Below are 27067 nucleotides of genomic sequence, written 5' to 3'. Positions count from 1 at the left end.
ATTGTGAACAATACAAAAAAAGCGGGCTAGATTAGGAAATAGGTAACGGACTAGGAATGGAGTAAGGGGATATAATACAGATAGTCAAAATTTCCTATTTCAATAGCTAATCCTCCATCCCTTTCTATGGAACGACCATAAGGCATACATAAGGGACCTCCTAATAAAAGTCTTCTCTATGGCAAAACATAAAAGACAAAAAGATAGCCAGGAAACTCTTCAATCTTCAGCCGTTTTAAGCACCAGGAACTGATAACTACACTAACCTATTTTTACAAAAAATGTACACACATCTTGGCACCTTGTTTAAGAACATTTCATATAAAAAGTATTAAAAATAAAGTACAAGATCTCATATAAAATTAACTCCAATATGTCCAGATCTCATATAAAATTAACTCCAATATGTCCATATGAACATATTGGAGTTAATTTTATATGAGATTTTACACTTTATTTTAATCACTTTTTATATGAAATGTTCTTAATGAGATTTGTAATTGTGAAACATATATATGTGTGCTCACTTTGTTACAAAATTATGCTTGAGAAAGGCTCATACTGAGCTTAAACATTGCGGTGCAATAAACAGGATCACTATGTTTCACTAATTTAGTTGTGCTGCCTTATTCTCTACCTTCCTCTATATTGGAGGGTCATTGGACTGCGGCCCAAGAGGCGTGCACCCACCATATCCATCTGTCCGGTGCTGCTGATTTTTGCTTTATTTCCCCTATTTAGATATTCTTCTCCTAATCTACTAGATTACATTTCTTAATAGTACATGAACAGGCAAATATTTTCCTTCCTAAATTCTGTACTTATTCAAGTCCCTGCTATACATAAGGGAAATACCTTATTTCATGCAGCAATTACAGAAAGATTTTGCTTAAACAATCTCGAACAGGTGACATTTTTAGCAAATCATGAGGGGAAAGATAACATCTAAAAGGTTATCTATCTCTAAATATATGCAAAACAAAATATCCCTGCAAACCAGCAACAGAACTAGACATGAATGCCTCTTGTCCCCCTGCAATTTGTTCTCACTATGGTAAATCTTAATCCAGGAAATTAGGCATAATCCAACTAATTAGAGTTCTGGACTGCGTACGCCAATTTGCACATCAGCTATGCAATAGGTCATGGTAGAGAAAATGTTATCAGCTGTCCCCTTAGAGGACAGATGCTTAATAACACATTTTCCCAAAAGATCTGACCTCGGTAATATCCAGATGCAGGCAATATACATAACTTGAATACCGGTGGACAACAAACTCTTTAATTCTCCATCCCTATCCATACCTGTGGTCTCTTTAAATTACACAAGCAAGTCCATCTAAGAATCAATACCTAAATGTTTTTTTTTTTAAAAAGAAATTAGATGCAATTATATTCTCCCTACTTGAACTTAAACAAACATCCTGGTCATATACAAACATCATTCATTTTATATTCTTTCTGTGGTTCCATGGGGTTTAATGGATAGTTCCTTTACCTTTTTTTTTTTATAATTTTCCTGTTTCAAGTACAGCATCCCCTCCAAAACCCATATCTTAAATAAAGACTAGGCAACACGATTCCCAGTCATTCTCTGCCTAAATTTCTCATTGAGAAACTAATCTGGGGAAATCCTCCTTCCCCTTTACAGAAATCAAATGTATATAACAAATCCCTAGTAGGATCTTGAGATGTGTCAATTTATAAGACAAAGGCAGAAAGTCTTAACTAGATGGTACATCATTCAAAACAAATATACCCTCATGAAAAGATAGAAAAGCCAAAGTTGATAGAAATGTCTCTACTGTAGAAATATATTATAACATAAGGTGGTCCTGTCCCTTCACCCAGCCTCTTTGGAAGCTGAGATTTTGCACAATTAATTCCTTTATGCGAACTAAGGGTCCTATTACACTGCCCGACGAGGGCCTTATATACAAGCGACGATTAACAAGACAGCTTGTTGATCGGCACTCGTTTGTTCCTTTCACAGAGATGTGCTGCTGACGACAATTTTTTATGCTGCCTAAATTATACAATCAGCTGATTGCTCGTTCATCGCTGATCATTGCCCTGTTTACACAGGGCAATTATTGGGAATGAGCGTTCTGAGAACGCTCGTTTGGCCGATAACTGGCCGGTGTAAAAGGGCCCTAAAATTCTAAGTTCCTGTTTATTATATCTATATTCACTAAGTATATGGCCTTTCCAGTAAATATTCATTCACCAGCTCCTAGTGACTGATAGGACCTAATCTCCATCTGGAAAATGAAAAAAAAATTAAAAATTCCCTACACACGTGGCTGCTTAAATAAAGTCAATATGTTTATCGATTTAAGGCGATCTTTCATTGGGAATTGAGAAACCACTGTAAACTTGGACACCTTTTGAAATCTTGGCACTTAAAAAAATATTCAAATTAGACATGATACGTTACATATAGTTACATAGTTACATAGTTAGTACGGCTGAAAAAAGACACATGTCCATCAAGTTCAACCAAGGGAAGGGAAAAGGGAAGGAAAAATTTCTACACATAGGAGCTAATATTTTTTTGTTCTAGGAAATTATCTAACCCTTTTTTAAAGCCATCTACTGTCCCTGCTGTGACCACACAGACATTGGACAGTGGGGGAATGGAGAAAAGTAATGTGAAAAAAACAAATCTAAATTTGAGATGTTTGGATCACAGGGAACAACATTTGTGAGCTGCAGAAATAATAATAAAAAAAATGCTAGAAACTGCATGACACTATTTGTCAAACATGGTGGAGAAAATGTGATTTCTGTGGGTGTTTTGGTGATGGTAAAGCGGAAAAATTATAAATTATAAAAAAAATCTTAAGCAAGGAAGGCTATAACTCCATTTTGCAATGCCATGATATACCCTCTGGATGGCACTTGATTGAGCCAATTTCATCCTATAACAAGACAAACGACCCAAGGCACACCTCCAAATCATGCAAGACCTATTCAGGAAAGAAGCAGGCAGATGGTATTCTGCTTGTAATGGATTGGCCAACACAATTACCAGATTTCAAACCTATTGAGCTGTTGTGGGGGCAGCTTGACCATGTGGTATAAAAGCATTGTGGGTGGGGCTTCAGGTAGCATGGGGTAGCATTGCTGCAAATTATCTCAACAAACTGGCAGCTAGAATGTTAAAGGTCTGTTAGGCTGTCATTGCAAATCAAGGATCCACGATGAATGATGGTTATATTTTCTATTAATTTTACCACTTTTTTGATGAATACAAATCTAAGGTTCCATGAAAGTTGTAAAATTTTCTGAATGATTCCAAAGTTTATATTTATTATAAATTTAAGACAATAAATAGTGCGTTGCATATCTATTCATCTCAGTTATTTTTCCATACCAAATCATCACTGGTACAGCCACTTGGCTTTAGAAGTGAAAAAAAATTGTCAAATATAGGTAAACTGTGTGTAATCAAAGTGATTCAAGTAATTGTAGTATTAACATATCTGTAACTGGAAGGTTCAACTGCAACTGAAATGTATTAGTCAGTGGTTGGATATGTTTAAAAGGCAATAAATATTTGTCATAGTATAGTAAAGTCAATCTTTCAAAAATAAAGAGACTATGACAGAGCTGTAATCCTGAAGAACAGTCAGAGCATAGTAACCAAAAGCAGAATAACCAGACATGTGGGTGAATCTGAAGCAAAGTATAAAAAGATAAGACCAAAGTTTAGGTTTTCTTTTTCAAAACACCACTCACACACAAATACAAAATTACAGTTTCCATAATAAGGCATGGTAGTGCCAAGCCATTTGATTCTGGTATGTAGAAGAAATTATGGTGATTTGTTGCATTGATGCGTTGAATGTAAATTACTTTGTAGAGATCCATTTTTACTTAGAATTGTTTTGTTGTTCAGTTACTGAGTTGTCTCATAGCTGCTAGATTGTTTTTTCTTTATTAATAATTATACCAAGTAGGCAAAAACTGTCTGCTACATTTCATCAGCTTTAAAATACTTGTCTTCCATGATGTCTTTTTTTAATATTTCATGAATCAAACAAAGCTCTTCACGTAAAACACATTCAAGCCCTTACTGCCGACTGCTTCCTACAACTCTAAAACTTTTCCAAACTCACTATTTCATCATAAGTTAGGCAAATCTTTTTACACTTCCTAATCATATCTCATTTAGACTACTCAACGGCTTATTCTGTAGCCCACTCTCAAAAAGAGTTGCCCCTCCAATCAATTCTCCAGAAACTAACAGACACATAACCTTCACTTTTTACACAACCTTCTTCTTTCTTCACCACTTGTCTGTTCCTCAGGTTCTCACCTCCAGGACTTCTGTACATCTCGCCTTGTCTGGACTTTCCTACCTCAGCGTATTAGACTCTTTCCTTCTCTGAAGGCTTTCAAGGGAAAACTAAATGCTTGCCTCTCAGACAAGTTTACCACCTATCCTAATCTTTATTCCACTACCACCATGTAATCGATTTTAGCATTGTTTCTATCATCCTATATTCTGTAGTTTTTATCTTTTTATTGTAAATTGTAAGCTCTTATGAGCAGGGCCCTCTCTTTTTTAATATCTGACTTGTTGTTCTCTAAGTATGTGTCATCTATTATATGTACTCATTTGACCATTGTATGTGTATATTCATATACTATGTATTAATCCTCACCTATGTCACATACACAGCACAGTGAAAGTATATGGCACTATATAAATAATCTTAAGGGAAGTAAAAAAAATGTAAACATTGTTTTCCTGCTGGTGCACAAATAATTGTTCATTGAACATATCATTTGGTGAGCAAATATTTAATTATTTACACAGATGTTTTTACATTTGCCCAATTTGTTCCATACATTATTTGAAAGGTGGTAATATTATTGGAAAATTTACATAGATTTTGTAATTGTTCGTAAAATAGTACTTAAACACCATTAAAAATCTACTATTATATATTAAAACATTGGTAACTAAAGTTTTATACATTAGTTAGTTCAAGATTTTAAGCATTTTTGTTTCAAAATAATAATTGTTTCTATTTAATAATACATATTCAATGATTAACTTTATTTACTCCCATAATAGTACAGTGTAAATTTCACATTACCTCCTAGTGTAGTTTAACCACCAATATAATATATTCTTCATATGCATATAATATATTCTCTGTATACCTAAGCCTCTGTTCCCATTTATGTTTTTAGATTTTAGAGGTTAAGCTATTTTTTTGATAGCAAGAATAACAGTGTGCAGTTTAATTATTCACATAAAAAATACTGGAACCCCAAGGGCATTCATTGGGATCAGTTTGAATGGATCCGGTATAGCTGTCTTAGCTCCATTATGAAAGGAACCCTTAACCTATCTAAATGTTAGTAATATTCTACATTGCTATAAATATAAATGTCCCTACTGATTTAATATTCCAAAACTGGAACAAAAAATGTTTCCTAGTAGAGAGAAATTAAAAGAAATGAGTGAGGGGACATAAAAAGATGATATCTAAAAATATTGTTATACCCCATTTTTTTTTATATTCTACATTCTATATTAATATTTTTATATTAGGCAATACTTACATAAAATGAAGCCTCATGTACATAGCAGAGCTGTATGCTCTGAGATTGTACGGCGGCACATGTTTTTCCTATGAAGCCATGGGCACTCCATGTGTCACCATATGTTGAGCATAGTATTAGAGAGAGATTTTTCTCTAGAAGTAATTATTTTAATTTAGAATGCTTTTTTAATATGGAATCTGATGAAGCATGTCACGATTCATCTTTTCTTTCAGATTCTTACCAAATAAAATTGGAGGAATACAGTGGTACAGTATGGTCTCATAGACTGCTATGGGCTTTACATTATGGCTCCAAGCAACACAGAGCTGGTATGGATTTGTAAAATGTCCATTTGTATGAGACCTTAATGCAATAAATTACTTGTAAGAATTACATTCTTTCATATCTAGAGGAAAAAAAACTAATAGGATGAAGTAAATGAAAGAAAACATGGAGAGAAAAAAAAAGAAAACAGAATAGAACATTTTTCCAATAAAATGTTTAGAATTTATTTGAAAATCATTTGGTGGTCTGTCTTTTTAACTTTCCATTATGTGAATTACTTATCCGACAAGTACATAATCATTATTAAAAAAATAAACAAAAAACAGAAAAAAAAATGTTGACCCACATTTTTATATGACAAACATTAGGCATAGTGGCAAAGGCATTGCCTCATTTAAGACAAATCTGAAACCATGTTGCAGTAATCATGTTCTTATTATTACAAATAATATACACAGAGGCAAATAGTATGCTCTGGATTCTGTTTTGCTTTTTGTATTCTCACTAATAATATACTCTGAGATATTTGGATCTTAATGGAAACAACAATTTCAAACATTCTCATATGCATTTATAATTAATTTCATTATCATTGAGCATTTACCAATTTTTTTCAGAAATTCATAAAACAAGAGCAAAATGTAAAATATTGCTAAAAATAAAACAAAAAATAATGTACAGTAAAATTGCACATGCATATCTGTAACCTCAAAGGGGAGTTTTGTAACATATTCAAAATGTCATCTTCAAGAGAACTTGCATTATTTCCTACAAATGAATTATATTATAAAATTACATACCTCTGATTTGAGGACAAGTTATTAAGAAGAAAACCCTTTTTTCTTGTTCTGGAGGCAACAGAGATGGTTCTTGACTAATGTATATACACGTAGGTCACAACTAAAAGCACAATCTTTCTAAAAGTTCTTTTTTTCAAACTTAAAACAACAATAAAAGATATTTTTGTAACTCACAGCTATTTACATTTGTACAAATTAGCTTTTGTTTTTTTTTAAACTTTAAATACAGTTCATGATGGCATTTACCTTCGTTGCCAGAACTATACATTTTTACTCTGCATAGTCAGTCCTCTCCTTTAAATAGAATTTCCATTGTGAATAACAGCTTCATAAAAAGCTCAATATACTAACATGTCTGAACAAGGGCCCCTTGTTTCTTTATGGCACACAGAGAACTTAGAAAACAAAAACAAAGCAGTAACAACATTTGTCTGTTCCACAGCAGCTTCTTTCATCATATATGATAGAGAGGAAAAAATATCCATTTTCTTCTAGGAGATTGCTTAGAATATTAAGTTTGTCTAAATTCTTCTAGCAGGGATAAATTCATAAGCTTTATCATAACAGCATTTTACACAGTTCACACTGTTGACTGATCAGTATGAATATAAGACAATTCCTCAAGAAAGGAATGAGTAAGAAAATAATTCCTTCTTTTCTAATTCTTCACAAGTTTTCTGTTTGTTTTTGTTTTCTCCAAGACTATGTAAAACATTGAATAGCTATACTCGGGTGGTGGAATGCCCATGGGGTAAATTAGTACTATTTTGGCCTCCACTAAAAGTATTAAAGGTATGCAGTGGCTGCATCCCTGTTAATGTGTTTGGAATCATTGTAATGGTATTTGGAGTCATGAGAGGAATATCGTCAGGTGATCTTCTTAGCGTGAGGGTGTAGTCTGGTGGACAGGTCAGCCTGAGAGTATCATGTGCTTGGAGAGCTTCGCACTCATGATCATGCTCCAGTTGTTTCATTTGCAAGGACATAATTTCTTCATTCTGAATGTGAGCTATATCATTTGTCGTATTCCTTTGAGGACTTGGCCGTCTGTGGGTTTCATGGCGTCTTTTATCTTTTTTATAATACAAAGCTGCAAAAGCTAAAATATTCAGAAATAAAAGGGAGGCTCCAACAGCAATGGTGACACTGAGTTCTGTAGAGTAATCTCTTTTGTCTTCTGCAATTATAGTAGTTTCGCCCAGTACAGTCTTTTGTGTTTCTTTAGGGTTATTTGCTGGTGTCATTGCAGGACGTTTTGTAGCCCTTGACTTTACAGGAGATCGCCTGGTGACATATGGAAATGATGTCATGTCCGGTGGAGGTACTTTTGTCGTCGTAGAAACATATTGAAATATTTCATTTAGGTTGTGTAAATGTGGCACAAGCTCTAACCAAAAAGCCACTTTTGTCGCCCTGTAGTGGTCTCTTACTTTTGGCTTCAGACCAATATGTAGATATAGTTGGTCTTTTGGATCATATTTAGCCCAGGCAACTTCTTCAAATCGATTTGGCTTAGTATGGATGAACTTTGTATCTTGTGGGACTGGCTTGTTAGGATCCCTACAAAGAAAGAATATTCAATTAAAATAATGGAGTAAATGTAATATTACGGTGAGCATAACATTTTGACGTTTTTGAATATTTAATTGTATTAATGTAAAACTGTAAAATATAATACAAGTACAAAAGTACTCCAAAATACTAGTAGTAATAGTAGTAGTAGCAGCAGTAGTAGCAGTAGTAGTAGTAGTAGTAGTAGTAGTAGTTGCGTAAATATGTAATTGTAGTACAAATAAAAATAGATGTAAATTATATTAAAAAGGTCCAAGCTAAATAAAGTAATCTCCATGTACATGGAAAAAGAAAGTTCATTTTAGTTACAGTATATGCATTGCCTAAGGTATGTTCAAGTTTAACGTTTCCTGCTAAGTTTTATTTTAAGTGCTATATTCTGTGAAGTCAAGACTTGTTTTTTATGATGCATTCTGAAAGTGAATACACCTTAAACTTTATCTGATTTCAAGGCACAGCATCTTCACCGTATGGTAATTGCTTTTTTATTGCCATAAACATGACTCTGTTTTTATCTTTATTCACTATGTCTTTGTATTACAAGCCTAAAAGACCATACATACTGGGGAATTTAAAAGCTTGCAACTATTTTGCCCTATTGGCAGAAAAAAAATAACTGTGCTACTAAACAAGAATGAAAAAGAAAATACAATTATATATGTCTTGAAATGCTGCAAAAATTGCATCATTCTTTCTTTTTAGACCCATTAACCCCTAGCGGCACCAGGACGCACGGGTATATTCTGTATTGCAGTGCTTTAAGGCACCGAGACATACTGGTGCTTCCTGGCTAACAACTGTCACCCTGTCAAAGGACAAGGTGATAGAATTGTGCCATCAACTGTTTATTACAGTTAGTCGGCATGGCAAGATGGAAGGGGACCAATCACAGCGGTCCCCTGCCGGTGATCTCTGTGATTGGTCAGTTTCAGCAGACTGACCAATCACAGCTCCTTGAGAACGTGTATGTGATGGAACTGGCTGAGAAGCTGAGCCTGCGCCACCACCGCCAGGTGTTGGCTGTATATTACAGCTGACACCCCGCTGTAACGGCCAGGACCGGAGCTAGGTTCCGATCCGGACTATTAACCCCTTAGATGCAGCAATCAAAAGCGATCACTGCATCTAGGTGGTTTGTAGCCTGTCGGCACCCCCTGATGGTTGCCATGGCTGTGGGTGTCAGCTGTTTGTCACAGCTGACATCCTGCTCTAACGGCCAGAACTGGAGCTAGGCTCCGATTCGGCCGATTAATCCCTTAGATGCAGCAAACAAAAACGATTGCTGCATCTAGGAGGATAGATCGCACCCTATGGTTGCTAATGGCAACCATCGGCACCCACGGGGTTGCCGATGGTTGCTATGGCAACTGGTGCCCTAACGATGTCCTCCTAGTACGGAAGCCTATTAGTGCCCACCGGGAGGCAAAGCCTAATAGGCTTGCTGTCAGTGAATAGCTGACAGCTCTAATAGACTGCACTATGTAGGTAGTGCAGTGTATTAGAATAGTGATCAGGGTTTCATGCCTTCAAGTCCCCTAGTGAGACCAAAAAAAAGTTAATAAAAATGTTGCAAAAAAGTTAAAAAAATAAAAGTTTCACGTTAAAAAAACAATAACAGCCTTTTTTCCCAAAATAATCTTTTATTATAGGAAAAAACGAAAAACATAAAAAAAGTGCACATACGAATGTAGCCATCGTTAACTTGACTGATAACTTGCTGCAGCTTGATATCACACAACAAAAGCCATTGAAACGTCATTGAAAAAGTCAAGACAAGGGATCTAGCCACTATTTATTTAATGTGTTAAAAGTCAAGGTAAAGATGGCTACATCTGTATGTGGTATCAGCACATCCGAAAAGCCCCCTGAACTATAAAAATATCACGCTATTTTACCAACACGGTGAAACACCGTATAAGGGCGGGTTCACACGTGGCGGAATTTCACTTAAATTCCGCTGCGGACACTCCGCAGCGTTAATCCGCAGCGGTGCCGTTTGTCCATTGACTTACACTTTAATTTAGCAGTGTTCGTTTAGACGAGGCGTAAAATTCCGCTGCGGAGCATAGGCTGCGGAGCGGAATTTGGTGTCCGCAGCATGCTCTGTCTGTTGCGGAGCAGTGGCGGACTCATGGCGGAATTTCTCCATTGACTTCAATGGAGAGTCAAAATTCCGCAATGAAGTCCGCAGATCTTATGTGTGCTGCGGAGCGTATTGGTTTTACTACCATGACATTTCTTCATTCTGGCTGGACCTATGTATTTCTAGGTCTACAGCCAGACTGAGGAAGTCAATGGGGCTCCCGTAATGACGGGAGCGTTGCTAGGAGACGTCAGTAAATAGTCACTGTCCAGGGTGCTGAAAGAGTTAAGCGATCGGCAGTAACTGTATCTGCACCCGGGACAGTGACTACCGATCTCAATATACATGTATCTGTAAAAAAACATATAAGTTCATACTTACCGAGAACTCCCTGCGTCTGTCTCCAGTCCGGCCTCCCAGGATGACGTTTCAGTGTAAGTGACGGCTGCAGCCAATCACAGGCCAAGCACAGGCTGCAGCGGTCACATGGACTGGCGCGTCATCCAGGGAGGTCGGGCTGGATGCCGAAAGAGGGACGCGTCACCAAGACAACGGCCGGTAAGTATGAAATTCTTTTACTTTCACTAGGGAAAGTGCTGTCCCTTCTCTCTATCCTGCACTGATAGGGAGAAGGGAAGCACTTTTCCCGCAGTCCGCAGCAGCTAGTCCGCATCAATTTTCTGCACATTTTGTGCAGATCCGCAGCAGAATCTGCGACGCAGATTCTGTGCGGCATTGATGCGGACAGTTGCGGAGGAAATCCGCCACGTGTGGTCATGCCCTAACATAACATTAAAAAAATTCCAGAATCACAGTTTTTTAGTCACTACACATCCCAAAACAAAATAACAAAAGGGATCTAAAAGTTGCATGTACACCAAAATTATACCATTAAAAACTACAGCCTGTCTCGCAAAAAACAAGCCCTCCCACAGCTTTTCTGATGGAAAAATAAAAAAGTTATGTCTCTCATAATATGGTGACACAAAAAATAAATCATTTGAAACAAAAGTGATTTTATTGTGCAGACACTACAAAGCATAAAAAAAACTATATACATTTGGTATCTCCATAATCGTATAGACCCGCAAAATCAAGTAAAATTGTCATTTATAATGCATGGTGTACGCCGTAAAAAATAAAAAAAAAGAATGAAATACATTGTCAGAATTGCTAGTTTTTGGTCATCTTGCTTGAAAAAAAATTCAATAAAAAGTGATCAAAAAATCGCATCAACCCCAAAATGGTACCAATGAAATCTACAGATTGTCCCACAACAAATAAACCCTAACACCGCTCCGGTGGAGAAAAAATAACAAAGTTCTGGCTCTCAGAATATGGCGATGCAAAATGTGCAGAGCGTTCCAAAAGCGGATAAAAAATTTTAAATATCAGTGCGACACTGGCCACAAATCTATAGATTATTATTTATTTACCACATTATTTTACCCTCTTATTATGCCCTGATGTTCTCCGCACAGATTACATATGCCCCCACATTATAAACTGAAATACCAGAGAAACCCAAAACAGAAAAACTACCAAGCAAAATCTGCGCTCCAAAAGTCAAATGGCACTCCGTCCCTTCTGATCCCTGCAGCGAGCCAAAACAGCAGTTTACTTCCACATATATGGCATTACCATACCCGGGACTACCCACTTAACAGTTTGAGGTATTTGTCTTCAGTGGCACGAAAAGGGCACAGCATATTGTGCAGTAAATTACCTATGGCAAATTGCAATTTTCACTTTGCACCATCCACTGAGCGTTCATTGCCAGTATAATAAAATAAAAACTATGGGCTCAAAATGCTCACTACACCCCTTAAAAAAATGCCTTGAGGGGTGCAGTTTACAAAATGGGGGTCAGTACTTGGGGGTTTGTTTTACTATTTGACCCCAGAGCTCTGCATTTGTGGGCCAATGCTGCAAAAATCAACAAAATAGGCCTCACATGCGCATTTGCTCTTTCACTCCTAAGCCCTGTCATAAGTCCAGGCAAATGATAAATGCCTTGAGGGGTGTAGTTTACAAAATTGGGCACACTTCTCATGGTTTTACACTCTACTCTGGTACCTAAGGGAGCTCTGCAAATGCGACATGGCACCCGTACACCCGTCCAGCATAATCTGCTCTCTAAAAGCCAAATGGCACTCCCTCCATTTTGAGCTCTGCCATGTGCCCAAACAGCAGTTTAGGGCCACACATCAGTTATTGCTGTACTCGGGAGAAATTGGGTAACAAATTGTGTGTTGTTTTTTCTCCTATTACCCCTTGTGAAAATAAAAAATTTAGGCGCAAAACTACATATTTTTAAAAAAATAAAAAATTGTCATTTTCACTGCTTAATTCTAATACAATCTATGAAACACCTGTGTGATCAAAATGTTCACTACACCGCTAGATGAATGCCCTGAGGGGTATCGTTTCCAAAATGGAGTCAGTTCTTGGGGGTTTCTACTGTACTGGTACCTCAGGGGCTCTGCAAATGTTACACGGCACCCAAAAAACATTCAAGCAAAATCTGCTTGCCAAGTAGCACTCCTGCCATTCTGAGCCCTGCCGTGTGTCCAAACAGCAGTTTATGACCACATATGGGGTATTGCCGTACTCAGGAGAAATTGCTTTACAATTGTTAGGGTGCTTTTTCTCCTTTATTCCTTGAGAAATTGAAAGGAATTCATTATTTTAGTGAAAAGAATTTAGATTTTCATTTTCACTGCCTAATTCCAATAAATTCAGCAAAAAAACCAATGTGGTCAAAATTCTCACTATACCACTAGATAAATTCCATGAGGTCTGTACTTTGCCAAATGGGGTCACTTTTGCATGGTTTGCACTGTTTTGGCCCCTCAGGGTCTTTGCAAATGGGACATGGCGCCACAAACCATTCCAGCAAAACTTGAGCTCCAAAAGTCAAATAATGCTCCTTTCCTTCTAAGCTCTGCTGTGTGTCCAAACAGCAGTTTATTACCACATATTGGGTTTGGCTGTGCTCAGAAAAGTTTGCTTTACAAATGTTGTGGTGCATTTTTTCCTTTATCTATTGTTAAAATGAAAAAATATCAGCTAAAACAACATTTTATTAGAAAAAAATTTAGATTTTCCATTTCACGGCCTAATTCCAATAAATTCTGTAAAAAACGTGTGTGGTCAAAATGCTAACTATACCCCTAGAAATATTCATTGAGGGTGTAGTTTCCAAAATGGGGTCACTTTTGGAGGTTTCCACTGTTTTGGTCCCTCCAGGGAGTTGCAAACACGACATGGCACTGAAAACTATTCCAGGAAAATCTGCTCTCCAAAATCCAAATGGTGCTCTTTCCCTTGTGAGCCCTGCTGTTGGTCCAAACAGCAGTTTATTACCACATATGGGGCATTGCCATAATCGGGAAAAGATGCTTTACAAATCCCGGGGTGTTTTTTCTGATTTATACCTTGTAAATATTACAAAGTTCTATGTTTTTTCAGAAAAAAAGTAGATTTTCATTTTTACAGACTAATTCCAATAAGTTTAGTAAAAAAAAACTGGGGGGGTCAAAATGCTAACTATACCCGTAGATAAATTTTTGGAGGGTGCAGTTTCCAAAATGGGGTCATTTTTGGGGGGTTTCCACTGTTTTGGCACCACAAGACCTCTTCAAACCTGACATGGTGCCTAAAATATATCCTACAAAAAAGGAGGCCCCAAAATCCTCTAGATGCATCTTTGCTTCTGAGGACTGTGTTTCAGTCCATTAGCACACTAGGGCCACATTTGTGATATTTCTAAAAACTGCAGAATCTGGTCAGTAAATACTGAGTTGCATTTCTCTGCTAAAACACTCTGTGTTAAAGAAAAAAAATGTGTTACCAATGAATTTTGGCAGAAAAACATGAAAATTTTATATTTCACCTCTATTTGCTTTAATTCTTGGAAACATCTAAAGGGTTAAAAAAAACTTTCTTAATGCTTTTTTGGATACTTTGGGGTGATTTATGGGGATTTTCTAATATATAAGGCCCTCAAAGGCACTTCAGAACTGAACTGGTCTCTGAAAAAATAGCCTTTTGACATTTTCTTGAAAATGTGAGAAATTGCTGCTAAAGTTAGAAGCCTTGTAACGTCCTAGAAAAATAAAGGAACTTTTAAAAAACTATGGCAACATAAAGTAGACATATGAGAACTGTTAACTAGTAACTATTTTGTGTGGTAATACTATCTGTTTTAAAAGCAAATACATACCACATAAAGTGACACATGGCAGATTTGCAAAAAATTGGCTGTGTCCTTAAGGCCAATACGGGCTGTGTTCTTAAGGGGTTAAAACAACAACAGAGATATACATAGATGATGATAGATAGATAGATAGATAGATAGATAGATAGATAGATAGATAGATAGATAGATAGATAGATAGATAGATAGATAGATAGATAGATAGATAGATAGATAGATAGATGATAGATAGATAGATAGAGATAGATAGATAGATAGATAGATAGATAGATAGATAGATAGATAGATAGATAGATAGATAGATAAACTTAAAACAAAAAATTCTAGCGCAGAGTGACATCACAAGTTAAGGGAAAATCTTATTGAGGTGCAATTTAATTAGGTGTCTTTTCAACAGAGAGTTAGAAAAAAAAAATTGGCTGTGTCCTTAAGGCCAAAACGGGCTGTGTTCTTAAGGGGTTAAAACAACAACAGAGATATACATAGATGATGATAGATAGATAGATAGATAGATAGATAGATAGATAGATAGATAGATAGATAGATAGATAGATAGATAGATAGATAGATAGATAGATAGATAGATAGAGAGAGATAGATAGATAGATAGATAGATAGATAGATAGATAGATAGATAGATAGATAGACAGACAGACAGACAGACAGACGATAGAGAGAGAGATAGATAGATAGATAAACTTAAAACAAAAAATTCTAGCGCAGAGTGACATCACAAGTTAAGGGAAAATCTTATTGAGGTGCAATTTAATTAGGTGTCTTTTCAACAGAGAGTTAGAAAAAAAAAAGTACTGCATTTTTTAAGAAACAGCGAACACTATCTTAGTTGGAAAAACACCAAATTAAATTGCATCTTGAGTTGACTTTTCCCTACATATACTGTACATTTAGTGTTTTACTACATACTTTGCACAAGTGCATTTACTGTTTTCTCTAATGCAGTATAGTGTTACTTTCTAATATGCAGTTTTGTTTTTTTACACTATACCTCAAAATGCTCCTGCCGAGTCCCCAGGACACACAATGGAGCACATTTATAAAAAGTGACCTTGTACTGAGAGTTTTTGGTCATAAAAACATGTCAGACTTATCAAAATTGTATGGGTCCATTTAGTGCAAGTACTAGTTAGTGAAGTATGCTCACTGAAGCCTAAAATGTTGCACGTAATTTGTCCAAGTTTTTTTATCACTAAAAATCAGATGGCCAAAAACTTTCTAACTGACCTTATCAAATCCATATTTACGCCAAGAACTGACTGCAAAATGTTAATTTTGGTTAATTTCCAATATCCAATATAATTGTACCGTTATTATACCTTATATCAGGAAGTTCTACTAACCCTAGGATTGCTAAGCATTGTCCAAGTAAGTTTGAGTGGCTATATAGCAACAGGCCCAACCACCAGAAGTGACCGTGTTGGATCTCCATTCTATATGTGGTCACCTTATATATGGTAGCACATATTGCTGACATGCTAACACACCACTAGCTTCTCCTTCTGTAGAAGGAAGTGTTAGATAAGAAAATGTTGCTTTTTTTTTAAACTCATTGTTTTTTAAAATAATTAGTATTATTTCATTTATTTAAAAAAAAATAGCATTGCACATCTATCAAATCACTGTAGATATATCTAATAGATATAGCTATTGTGTATTCATTCTCTGAAGACCAACCAGAGAAATGCACACCTTTCCTTACTCTTGTCCTTACCATCTTCACTTCTATACTCTATCAGCAACTCAGCAAGTCAATCTCAGAAGTGTTCAACAAAAGAATTCACAAATGTATCCTTCCTTTTTAATGTCTCTATGCTGCCTTCTTATCCATTTACAAGAACTGTCCTGTTTTTTCTACTGACATATTTGCTAGAAAATGTCAGATTTTGAATTAAATAACTATTAATTTACATCTATCTTAACAAACCTGAAAAAAAGGTGAAGGTGTAGAAGAAATGGGTTTGTTAATAAAGATGAGCGAAACTATTCTAAATGAATCAAATTCGATCCTAATTTCCCCAAAATTTCACATTTGATTCACACATTTGCAAAATGTCTGCCACCATTTTACAGATTAGAAAAAGAAAAAGGGAGGAGAGGAGATAAAAAAAAATAATACTCACCTGGTCTCCTGTAGCAACACGTCCCTGCTGGCCTCCTAAGATGAAGTAATTTTGTCCCATGTGACAGCTGCAGCCAATTACAGATTGAAATAGTCACATGGGATAAAACGACATCATGTCAGGAGGCCGCCAGGTGAGCATCACAACGGTCACATGGGGAAAAATAACATCATCTCACAAAGCCAGCAGGGAAGAGGTGAGTATGTTTTTTTTTTTGGTTATTTTTAGGTGGAATCCCAAGTGTCCCAAATTGCCCTGTTTGACCCTCTGATGTCTTATAGGATTATATTCAGCTTAGATCCATCGCTAGAAGACATCAGAGAGTCAGACATGGCAATGAGAGCAGTTGCAATTTGCGGAATTGGATTTCGGGAAATTTGCTCATCTCTATTTGATAATATAACAGAGTTGAATTTGATATTTTACACATGACAGATTTATAAATGTATTTACGCCACTAGTCCCATGTAAATACATCGATAAATATAGATTATTTATTTTTATAAATTCCATGTTTAAAGAGTCCTTGCTTTTTTTTGTTTTTATACATTTGTGGATATGATGTAAGCTATGAGTTATACTCTGATTGTGTCCAATCTGGCATTGTTTTTAGCTTACACCATATTTATCAACAGGCTATGTGTCCTGTTGATAAATATAACGCATGCTTCACTGGTGAAGAGTCTGGCGCACCGCTCGGAGAGAGCACTAGTATTAATAAATCTTCCCTATTGAGATCAGTGAAATATTGTGAAGCATAAAATAAACAGTTAAATGTTAAAATCAGCTTTTCTAAATGTTTTAGCAGATAGATGTGATTGACACAATCCACCAAATAGTTTTGAACCCTAAATCTTTTTGATTTGTATCAGAAAGTTTGTTCTGTTAAAAACTAAAACACAAGACCCTTCTCACTGTAAAAATCAAGTAATACAAATATCTAACCTTAGAATAATTTTCAAAGGCTTAACTGTCAGATGAAAAATGACAGTTACAATACACTGCACTACACAAGTAGTGCAGTGTATTGCACCGGGGATCAGAAGATCAGATCTTCAAGTCTCCAAGTAAGTGTAAAAAAAAAGTGAAAAAAAGTATCGCCCTGTTTCCCTGATCAAGTACTTTATAATTAGAAAAGAATGAAAAAATGAAAAAAATTATACATATCGCCGCATTCGGAACGGCATGAACTATATAAATATTATGTTATTTTTACCGCACGGTGAACACCGTAAAAAAATAAAAAATAAAAAACCATGACAGAATTTATTTTTTTGGTCACCATTAGAGATGAGCGAAATTATGAAAAGTTCGGTTCGGCTGGTTCGCCGAATTTCACGAAAAAGTTCTATTCGGACCGAACTAGTTCTGACCTAACCTGTAATTTCCGTGCGCCGAGCATGGTACTGTCCAGGGTGCTGAAAGAGTGGCTGGATGTCGTTGCCTTGGTGACGCGTCCCTCTCTTGACATCCAGCCTGATTGTGATTGGCTGCAGCCTGATATGAAGGTAACCTGTAATAGTACACGGAGTGCCTATAGCTACATAGTACAGAGGTACAAGGACGATGTCTGCCTCTGTATAGGCTCAATGCTCATGGCGGAGCTGTGTGCAGTAAGACATTTTTAACAATGACTGACAAATGTTTAGCTTGTGTATAGACACATGTAAAATAAAGCTGTTTACAATAAGGTGTTTTCATGGTTGCACCACGAGAAGTAATTACGGTTTTATCCTTCAATTTTCTGTTTTACTATTACTTCTGTTATTGCCTTTTCTCATTATCCTTTTATTAACTTATTCTAAGGAATTGGAGGGACATTGCAGCGGTTTCATTGTCAGGTGGTTGACCTCAATATCTCACAAGAAGGTCATCTGTTTCTGCAGCCAATCACAATCGGGCTGGATGTCAAGAGAGGGACGCGTCACCGTTGCCTTGGTGACGCGTCCCTCTCGACATCCAGTCCGACCTCCCGGGATGACGCGGCAGTCCATGTGATCGCTGCAGCCTGGGATTGGCCTGTGATTGGCTGCAATGGTCACTTGAACTGAATCGTCATCCCGGGAGATCGGACTGGAGAAAGAAGCAGGGAGTTATCGGTAAATAGGAACTTGTATTTTTTTTGCACGTCGATGTATATTGTGATCGGAAGTCACTGTCCAGGGTGCTTAAACAGTTACTGCCGATCGTTTAACTCTTTCAGCACCCTGGACAGTGACTATCTCCGCCGGGTTCGGTCAAAACATGTTCGGCCGAACCCGGTGAAGTTCGGATTCGCTGCGAACCGAACTTTTCCCGATGTTCGGACCGAAACCGGGTTCGGTTGTCCCGGTTCGCTCATCTCTAGTCACCATGTCTCAGAATATTTTATAATAAAAAGTGATAAAAATGTCACAAGTACCCCATAATGTTACCCACAAAAACAAGCCCTCCCACAGCAATATCAACTGAAAAATAAAAAACTTATGACTGTCAGAAAATCGCGACACTAAAACATGTTGTTTTTTTTTTAGAAAAGAGTATTTTTATTGTGGGAAAGTAGTAAAACGTAAAACAACAATATAAATTTGGTATCGCTGTAATCGTATTGACCCACATAATAAAGTTAATATGTTGTTTATACTGCACGGTGAACACTGTAAAAAATAAAAAAACCAAACAGTGCTAGAATTGCTGTTATTTGATTTCCCCGTCTCCCAAAAAATGTAACAAATAGTAACAAAAAAAAACCCTTCCACAAAAACCAAGCACTCACACAGCTATGTCAATGGAAAAATAACACGTTATGACTCTCAGAACGCAATGAAGCAAAATTATGCAAAATGACGGCCCAGACAATTTGCTAGACCCCACAGGTGGACCCTGTAGATGCAGCGGAGATGAGGAAACTTTAGGGCCTTGTGCTGCTTATAGGGCTAGTGAAGAAGTCAAAGATTAGGCAATACTGGAGCGCAGATATTTTGCGTAATACCCTAAAAACCCGGCCTGTGCATAAGATTGGTTCAAAGGGTACCACACCAATCCATGGATTATTCATTTTATTATTCATTATTTATACCCTGATGTACTCCGCCCAGTTTACATATACCCTGATGTACCCCGCCCAGCTTCTATATACCCTGATGTACTCCTCACAGCTTACATATACCCTGATGTACTCCAAACAGCTTACATATACCCTGATGTACTCCGAAGAGCTTACATATACCCTGATGTACTTCGCCCAGCATATATATACCCTGCTGTACTCCGCACAGCATTATATGTACCCTGATGAACTCCGCCCAGTTTATATATACCCTGATGTACTCCACCCATGTTACATATACCCTGGTGTACTCTGCACAGATTACATATACCCTGATGTACTCCACACAGCTTACATATACACAGATGTACTTCACCCAGCTTACATATACCATGATGTACTCCACACAGCTTACATATACCATGATGTACTCCTCACAGATTACATATACCCTGATGTACTCCTCACAGCTTACATATACACAGATGTACTCCACCCAGCTTACATATACCCTGATGTACTCCACACAGCTTACATATACCATGATGTACTCCTCACAAATTACATATACCCTGATGTACTCCTCACAGCTTACATATACCCTGATGTACACCGCACAGATTACATATACCCTCATGTACTATGCACAGTTTACATATGCCCCCACATTATAAACTTAAATACCAGTAAAGCCCCAAACAAAACTACTACCAAGCATAAGCTACGCTCCAAAAGCCAAATGGCAGTCCTTCTGAGCCTGACTGTGCCCAAACAGCAGTTTATGAACACATATGGGGTATTATAGTATTCTGGAGAACCCGCTTAACAGTGTATGGGTTGTGTGTCTCCAGTGGCACAAGCTGGGCACAACATATTGGTCACTGAATTGGCATATCAGTGTCTGCAATTCAACATTTCAATCTGCAACATCCACTGTGCACTAATTTCTGCTAAACACTTGCTGGGTCAAAATGCTCACAATACCTCTAGATAAATTTCTTCAGAGATGTAGTTTCCAAAATGGGGTAATTTTTCGGGGCTTTCTAATGTACTGGTGCCAGAAAACGATTTTTAAAAAAAATCTCCACCTCAAAAACCAAAATGCGCTCCTTCCCTTTAGAGTCTTGCTGTGTGTCCAAATAGTAGTTTATGACCACATGTGGGGTATTACCTTAGTTTATACCTAAATTGCTTTACAATTGTTGGGTGGCTTTTTCTCCTTTATCCCTTGTGAAAATAAAAAAATGCAACTTCTTAGTGGAAAAAATGTTGATATTAATTTTTACGGCCTAATTCCAATAAATTCTGCAAAAAAACCTGTGGGGTCTAAATGCTCATTATAATCCTAGATAGATTCCTTAAGGTGTGTAGTTTTCCAAATGGGGTCACATTTGGGGGCTCCTACTGTTTTCTGAAATGTGACATCGCACCTGAAAACCATTCCAGCTAAATTTGAAGTCCAAATGGCGCTCCTTCACTTCTGAGCCCTGCAGTCTGTCCAAACAGCAGTTTATGACCACTTATGGGGTATTGCCGTAATTGGGAGAAATTGCTTTTCAAATGTTGGGGTGCTTTTTCTCCTTTATTTCTTGTAAAAATTGAAAATGTCTACATTTTAGCGGAAAAATTGTAGCTTTTCAATTTCATGGCCTAATTCCACTAAATTTGTCAAAAAACCTGTGGATCAAAATGCTCCCTATACCTATAGATAATTTCCTTCAGCAGTGTAGTTTCCCAAATAGGTTCACTTTTGGGGGTTTCCACTGATTTATTCCGTAGGGGCTTTACAAATGTGACATGGCTCCACAAACCATTCCAGCAAAATTTGAGCTCCAAAAACCAAATGGTGCTCCATCCACTCTAAGCCGTGCCATGGGTCCAAACAGCAGTTTATTGCCACATATGGGGTATTTCTGTGCTTAAAAGAGGTTGCTTTAAAAATGTTGGGGTGCTTTTTCTCATTTATTTATTGTGAAAATGGAAAAATCTGAGCTAAATCTACATTTTATTGGAAAAAAACGTAGATTTTCATTCTCTCGGCCTAATTCCACTAAGGTCATCAAAAAACCTGTGGGGTCAAAATGCTTACTAAACCCCTCTATAAATTCCTTGAGGGGTGTAATTTCCCAAATGGGGTCACTTTTTGGGGTTGTCCACTGCTTTGGACCCACAGGGGCTTTGCAAATGCGACATGGCACCCAAAAACCTTTGCAGCAAAACTTGAGCTACAAAAGACAAACGGCACTCCTTCACTTCTGCGCTCTGCCGTTTGTCCAAACAGCAGTTTATTACCACATATGGGGTATTACTGTAATCGGGAGAAATTGCTTTTCAAATGTTGGGGTGTTTTTTGTCCTTTATGCCTTGTAAAAATTCAAAATGTCTAGGTTTTGTTGGAAAGAAATTTGATTGTCATTTTCACAGCCTCATTCCACAAAATTCAGCCGAGAACTTTTGGGTGTCAAAATGCTCACTATACCCCTTGATAAATTCCTTGAGGGGTGTTGCTTGCCAAAATGTGTCTTTTGGGGACTGTTTCCACTGTTTTGGCCTCACAAGACCTCTTCAAACCTGACATGGTGCCTAAAATATATTCTAATAAAAAGAATGCCACAAAATCCTTTAGGTACGCCTTTGCTTCTGAGGCCTGTCCTTCAGTCCATTAGCAGATTAGGGCCACATGTGGGATAAAAACTGCAGAATCTGGGCAATAAATATTAAGTTGAGTTTTTCTGATAAAAACCCTCTGCGTTAAAGAAATAAAAAGGATTAAATATGAATTTTTCCCAAAAAATAATAAATCGTAAATTTCACCCCTACTTTGCTTTAATTCTTGTGAAACACCCAAAAGAGTTAAGAAACTTTCTTAATTATTTTATGAATACTTTAAGGGGTGCAGTTTTTAAAATGGGATGATTTATGGCGGTTTCTATTATATAAGGGCCTCAAAACCAAATCACAACTGAACTGGTACCTGAAAAAATAGACTTTTGAAATTTTCTTGAATATGTGAGAAATTGCTGCTAAAGTTCTAAGCCTTGTAACGTCCTAGAAAAAGAAAATAATGTTCAAAAAACGATGCCAACATAAAGTAGACGTATGAAAAATGTGAAATAGTAGCTATTTTGTGTGGTATTACTATCTGTTTTACATGCAGATACATTTAAATTTAGAAAAGTGCTAATTTTTGCAAATTCTCAAAATTTTGGTGTTTTTCACAAATAAATATTGAATTTATCGACCAAATTTTTTCACTAACAAAGTACAATATGTCACGAGGAAACATTCTCAGAATTGTTTGGATAGGTAAAAGCATTCCAAAGCTATTACCACATAAAGTGACACAGTGTCAGATTTGAAAAAATCGGCTTTGTCTTTAAGGCCAAAACAGGCTCTGTCCTGAAGGGGTTAAGTAAACAATTGTATTCCACCTGAAATTCCATAGCATTTTGTCTTAGAACTCTTCATTGTACCATTCCTCTGTTATTCCTCCTAGAAATTTATGAATAAATTGACAACTGTGTGTTATCAATTGGGCATGTGTCCCTACACTGATGAACAATGTCCAATCAGTGCTGACATAGTAAGACAACCAAAAATCACATGTCCAATCAAAGTGCAATCAACAATATCCCGAAAAGTGTCTTCTACAGGTAGATAGATTAATTATGTCAAAAGTGAGAGGTGGGTTACAATAAATATGGAGCAGAATAGAAATACCCTGTTAATAGTCATAGTTAAATCTAATGGAAATAACTATTGAGTACATGCCCCATTGTGATTACCCCAGGTAAAAACAAAAAACATAGATTTTAGTATTTAGAAAGTCTGGATTTATAATTTGTGATTTGTATTTAACATAACTGATACTCATCTGATAATGAGATGGTGCTGCTATGTACAGTATGTTAGCAATCATAAGATTTCTTCAGGGGCAAACTATTGTCAAACAAAGAAAATTTAGCTAAGAGGAAAGCTGAGGCTGTACACAGCAAGCATGGCGAATTTCATTATAGAAAATAGTATTTATGAGAATTACAGTAATTATAATATCAAATCCCGTACACGGAACTCAACCTATTCATGCAGGAACAATGTTACTTTGTGAAGAATATTTTATCTTCCAAAATGGAATATAATGAAAATTATTGATTTATAATGACATAAATATCATCATCATCATCATCATCATCATCATCATCATCATCATCATTATCATCATCAGTTGACTGAGTGGCCTTAGCCACTGAATAATAAGGGTCATGGGCCCCTACAGTCCATATAAATCTTGATAAACATATTACAATGTTATTGTATTTTACATAATATAAGTCTGTTTTCATTTTATGTTATTACTGCTTCTATTCAAGGAGAATCATTTACAGAGATACATAGCCTCTAAGTTGTGTCCAAGCCTTGACAGGGGGAATTTCTTTCCATAATTTTTGGGTGAAGGAAAGAATTCCCACTGACAACTCTCCAGCGGTATAGAAGCTGTATGAAAATTGTGATTTGAGATTTAGTAAAATAAAAACATTTAATAAAAAATGTTTAATGGCTTGTACCCAACAACCAAAATTGGTGTAAATGTCTGATCGGTAAATGTCTGATCCTAAAAACGGGGTCCACAGGTGCCCTATGTAAATTTAGTGGTACTGTGCATGATCGGCTACCGCTTCATTCACTTTCTATGGGGCTGTCCTGTCTGCCATCGCCGCTCTGCTCTCTTTATTGTGCCAGCAGGGACGCCAGCTAGTAATTGCCTGGTTTGGTGCCCCCTTCTATTAGGTCTAGAGTGCCATATTTCTCTGGCGTTATCCTTAATTGACTAGACAAATACAAGACATCAATTTCAACCACTCTTTCCACAATTTTTTTTTTGCCTTGATTCCACAAACGTTACCCAAAATGTCATGTACCGGTTAACCATCGTCACAAAAGACATGACTCCAGCAGAGTGCTAAGAATTAAACAAAAAAAAAAGGAAAAGGGGATCTTACTGGTGAAATTTGGTTTATTACTTACATGGGTATCATGAAACCAGGCTCATGATATAATATAAAGTACTGATGTCTCTATAAAAAACATAATATTACAGGGTATCTGTAATATCCACAGGATATGCCATAAATCTAGACCTTTACCTACTCTTTGCAGAAATGTTTATATGTACACTACAGTTCAAAAGTTTGGGGTCACCCAGACAATTTTGTGTTTTCCATGAAAACTCACACTTATATTTATCAAATGAGTTGCAAAATGACTAGAAAATATAGTCAAGACATTAACAAGGTTAGAAATAATGATTTTTATTTGAAATAATAATTTTCTCCTTCAAACTTTGCTTTCGTCAAAGAATGCTCCATTTGCAGCAATTACAGCATTGCAGACCTTTGGCATTCTAGCTGTTAATTTGCTGAGGTAATCGGGAGAAATTTCACCCCATGCTTCCAGAAGGCCCTCCCACAAGTTGGATTGGCTTGATGAGCACTTCTTGCGTACCATACGGTCAAGCTGCTCCCACAACAGCTCTATGGGGTTGAGATATGGTGACTGCGCTGGCCACTCCATTACAGATAAAATACCAGCTGCCTGCTTCTTCCCTAATTAGTTCTTGCATAATTTGGAGGTGTGCTTTGGGTCATTGTCCTGTTGTAGGATGAAATTTGCTCCAATCAAGAGCTGTCCACAGGGTATGGCATGGCGTTGCAAAATGGAGTGATAGCCTTCCTTATTCAAAATCCCTTTTACCTTGTACAAATCTCCCACTTTACCAGCACCAAAGCAACCCCAGACCATCACATTACCTCCACCATGCTTGACAGATGGTGTCAGGCACTCTTCCAGCATCTTTTCAGTTGTTCTGCGTCTCACAAATGTTCTTCTGTGTGATCCAAACACCTCAAACTTCGATTTGTCTGTCCATAACACTTTTTTCCAATCTTCCTCTGTCCAATGTCTGTGTGCTTTTGCCCATATTAATCTTTTCCTTTTATTAGCCAGTCTCAGATATGGCTTTTTCTTTGCCACTCTGCCCTGAAGGCCAGCATCCCGGAGTCGCCTCTTCACTGTAGACGTTGACACTGGCGTTTTGCGGATACTATCTAATGAAGCTGCCAGTTGAGGACCTGTGAGGCGTCTATTTCTCAAACTAGAGACTCTAATGTACTTGTCTTGTTGCTCAGTTGTGCAGCGGGCCTCCCACTTCTCTTTCTACTCTGGTTAGAGCCTGTGTGTGCTGTCCTCTGAAGGGAGTAGTACACACCGTTGTAGGAAATCTTCAGTTTCTTGGCAATTTCTCGCATGGAATAGCCTTCATTTCTAAGAACAAGAATAGACTGTCGAGTTTCACATGAAAGCTCTCTTTTTCTAGCCATTTTGAGAGTTTAATCGAACCCACAAATGTAATGCTCCAGATTCTCAACTAGCTCAAAGGAAGGTCAGGTTTATAGCTCCTCTAAACAGCAAAACTGTTTACAGCGGTGCTAACATAATTGCACAAGGGTTTTATAAGTGTTTTCTAATATTCCATTAGCCTTCTAACACAGTTAGCAAACACAATGTACCATTAGAACACTGGAGTGATGGTTGCTGGAAATGGGCCTCTATACACCTATGTAGATATTGCATTAAAAACCAGACATTTGCAGCTAGAACAGTCATTTAGCACATTAACAATGTATAGAGTGTATTTCTGATTAATTTAATGTAATCTTCAATGAAAAAAACTGTGCTTTTCTTTCAAAAATAAGGAACCTAAGCCTTGACCCTAAACTTTTGAACGGTAGTGTATGTAATTTATCTACCATCAAAAGATAGAGATAGTTTACATGAGTACTTTATGACATTGGTCTTTAACCACTTCAGGACCCAGCCTGTTTTGGCCTTCAGAACACAGCTGGTTTTTTCAAATTTGACATGTGTCACTTTATGTGGTAATAACACTGGAATGCTTTTACCTATCCAAGCGATTCTTAGATTGTTTTCTCGTGACATATTGTACTTTATGTTAGTGAAAAATTTTGGTCGATAAATTCAGTATTTATTTCTGACGAACACCAAAATGTAAAGAAAATTTGCAAAAATTATCATTTTTCTAAATTTAAATGTATCTGCTTGTAAACCAGATAGTAATACCACACAAAAATTTTACTAGTTAACATTTCCCATATGTCTAGTTTATGATTGCATTTTTACGTCCTTTTATTTTTCTAGGACGTTATATTGCTTAGAACTTTCGCAGCAATTTCTCATATTTTAAAGAAAATGTCAAAAGGCGATTTTTTCAGGGACCAGTTCAGTTCTGGAGTGGCTTTGAGGGCCTAATATATTAGAAAGTCCCCATAAATCACCCCATTTTCAAAACTGAACCCCTCAAAG

At 36.9% G+C, this 27067-nt stretch overlaps 1 protein-coding gene across 2 annotated transcripts in view; it reads right to left on the bottom strand.

Annotated features, from left to right (window-relative positions):
• Positions 1-7081: 7081 nt before the first annotated feature.
• The window catches only part of NLGN4X (neuroligin 4 X-linked), a 261523-nt gene continuing 241537 nt past the window's right edge, over positions 7082-27067 (bottom strand). For both annotated transcript variants that reach the window (XM_075853982.1, XM_075853983.1), the window contains one exon: positions 7082-8207. In XM_075853982.1, coding sequence (XP_075710097.1) covers positions 7370-8207 — 838 coding nt within the window. In that variant the 3' untranslated portion in view covers positions 7082-7369. The remainder of the gene's footprint in view (positions 8208-27067) is intronic.

This window comes from Rhinoderma darwinii, chromosome 2, assembly GCF_050947455.1.
Source record: "Rhinoderma darwinii isolate aRhiDar2 chromosome 2, aRhiDar2.hap1, whole genome shotgun sequence".
In the NCBI taxonomy this organism is placed as follows: Eukaryota; Metazoa; Chordata; class Amphibia; order Anura; family Rhinodermatidae; genus Rhinoderma; species Rhinoderma darwinii.
Note: the sequence above shows the minus strand (reverse complement) of the source record. Positions and strands in the feature narration are given on the sequence as shown.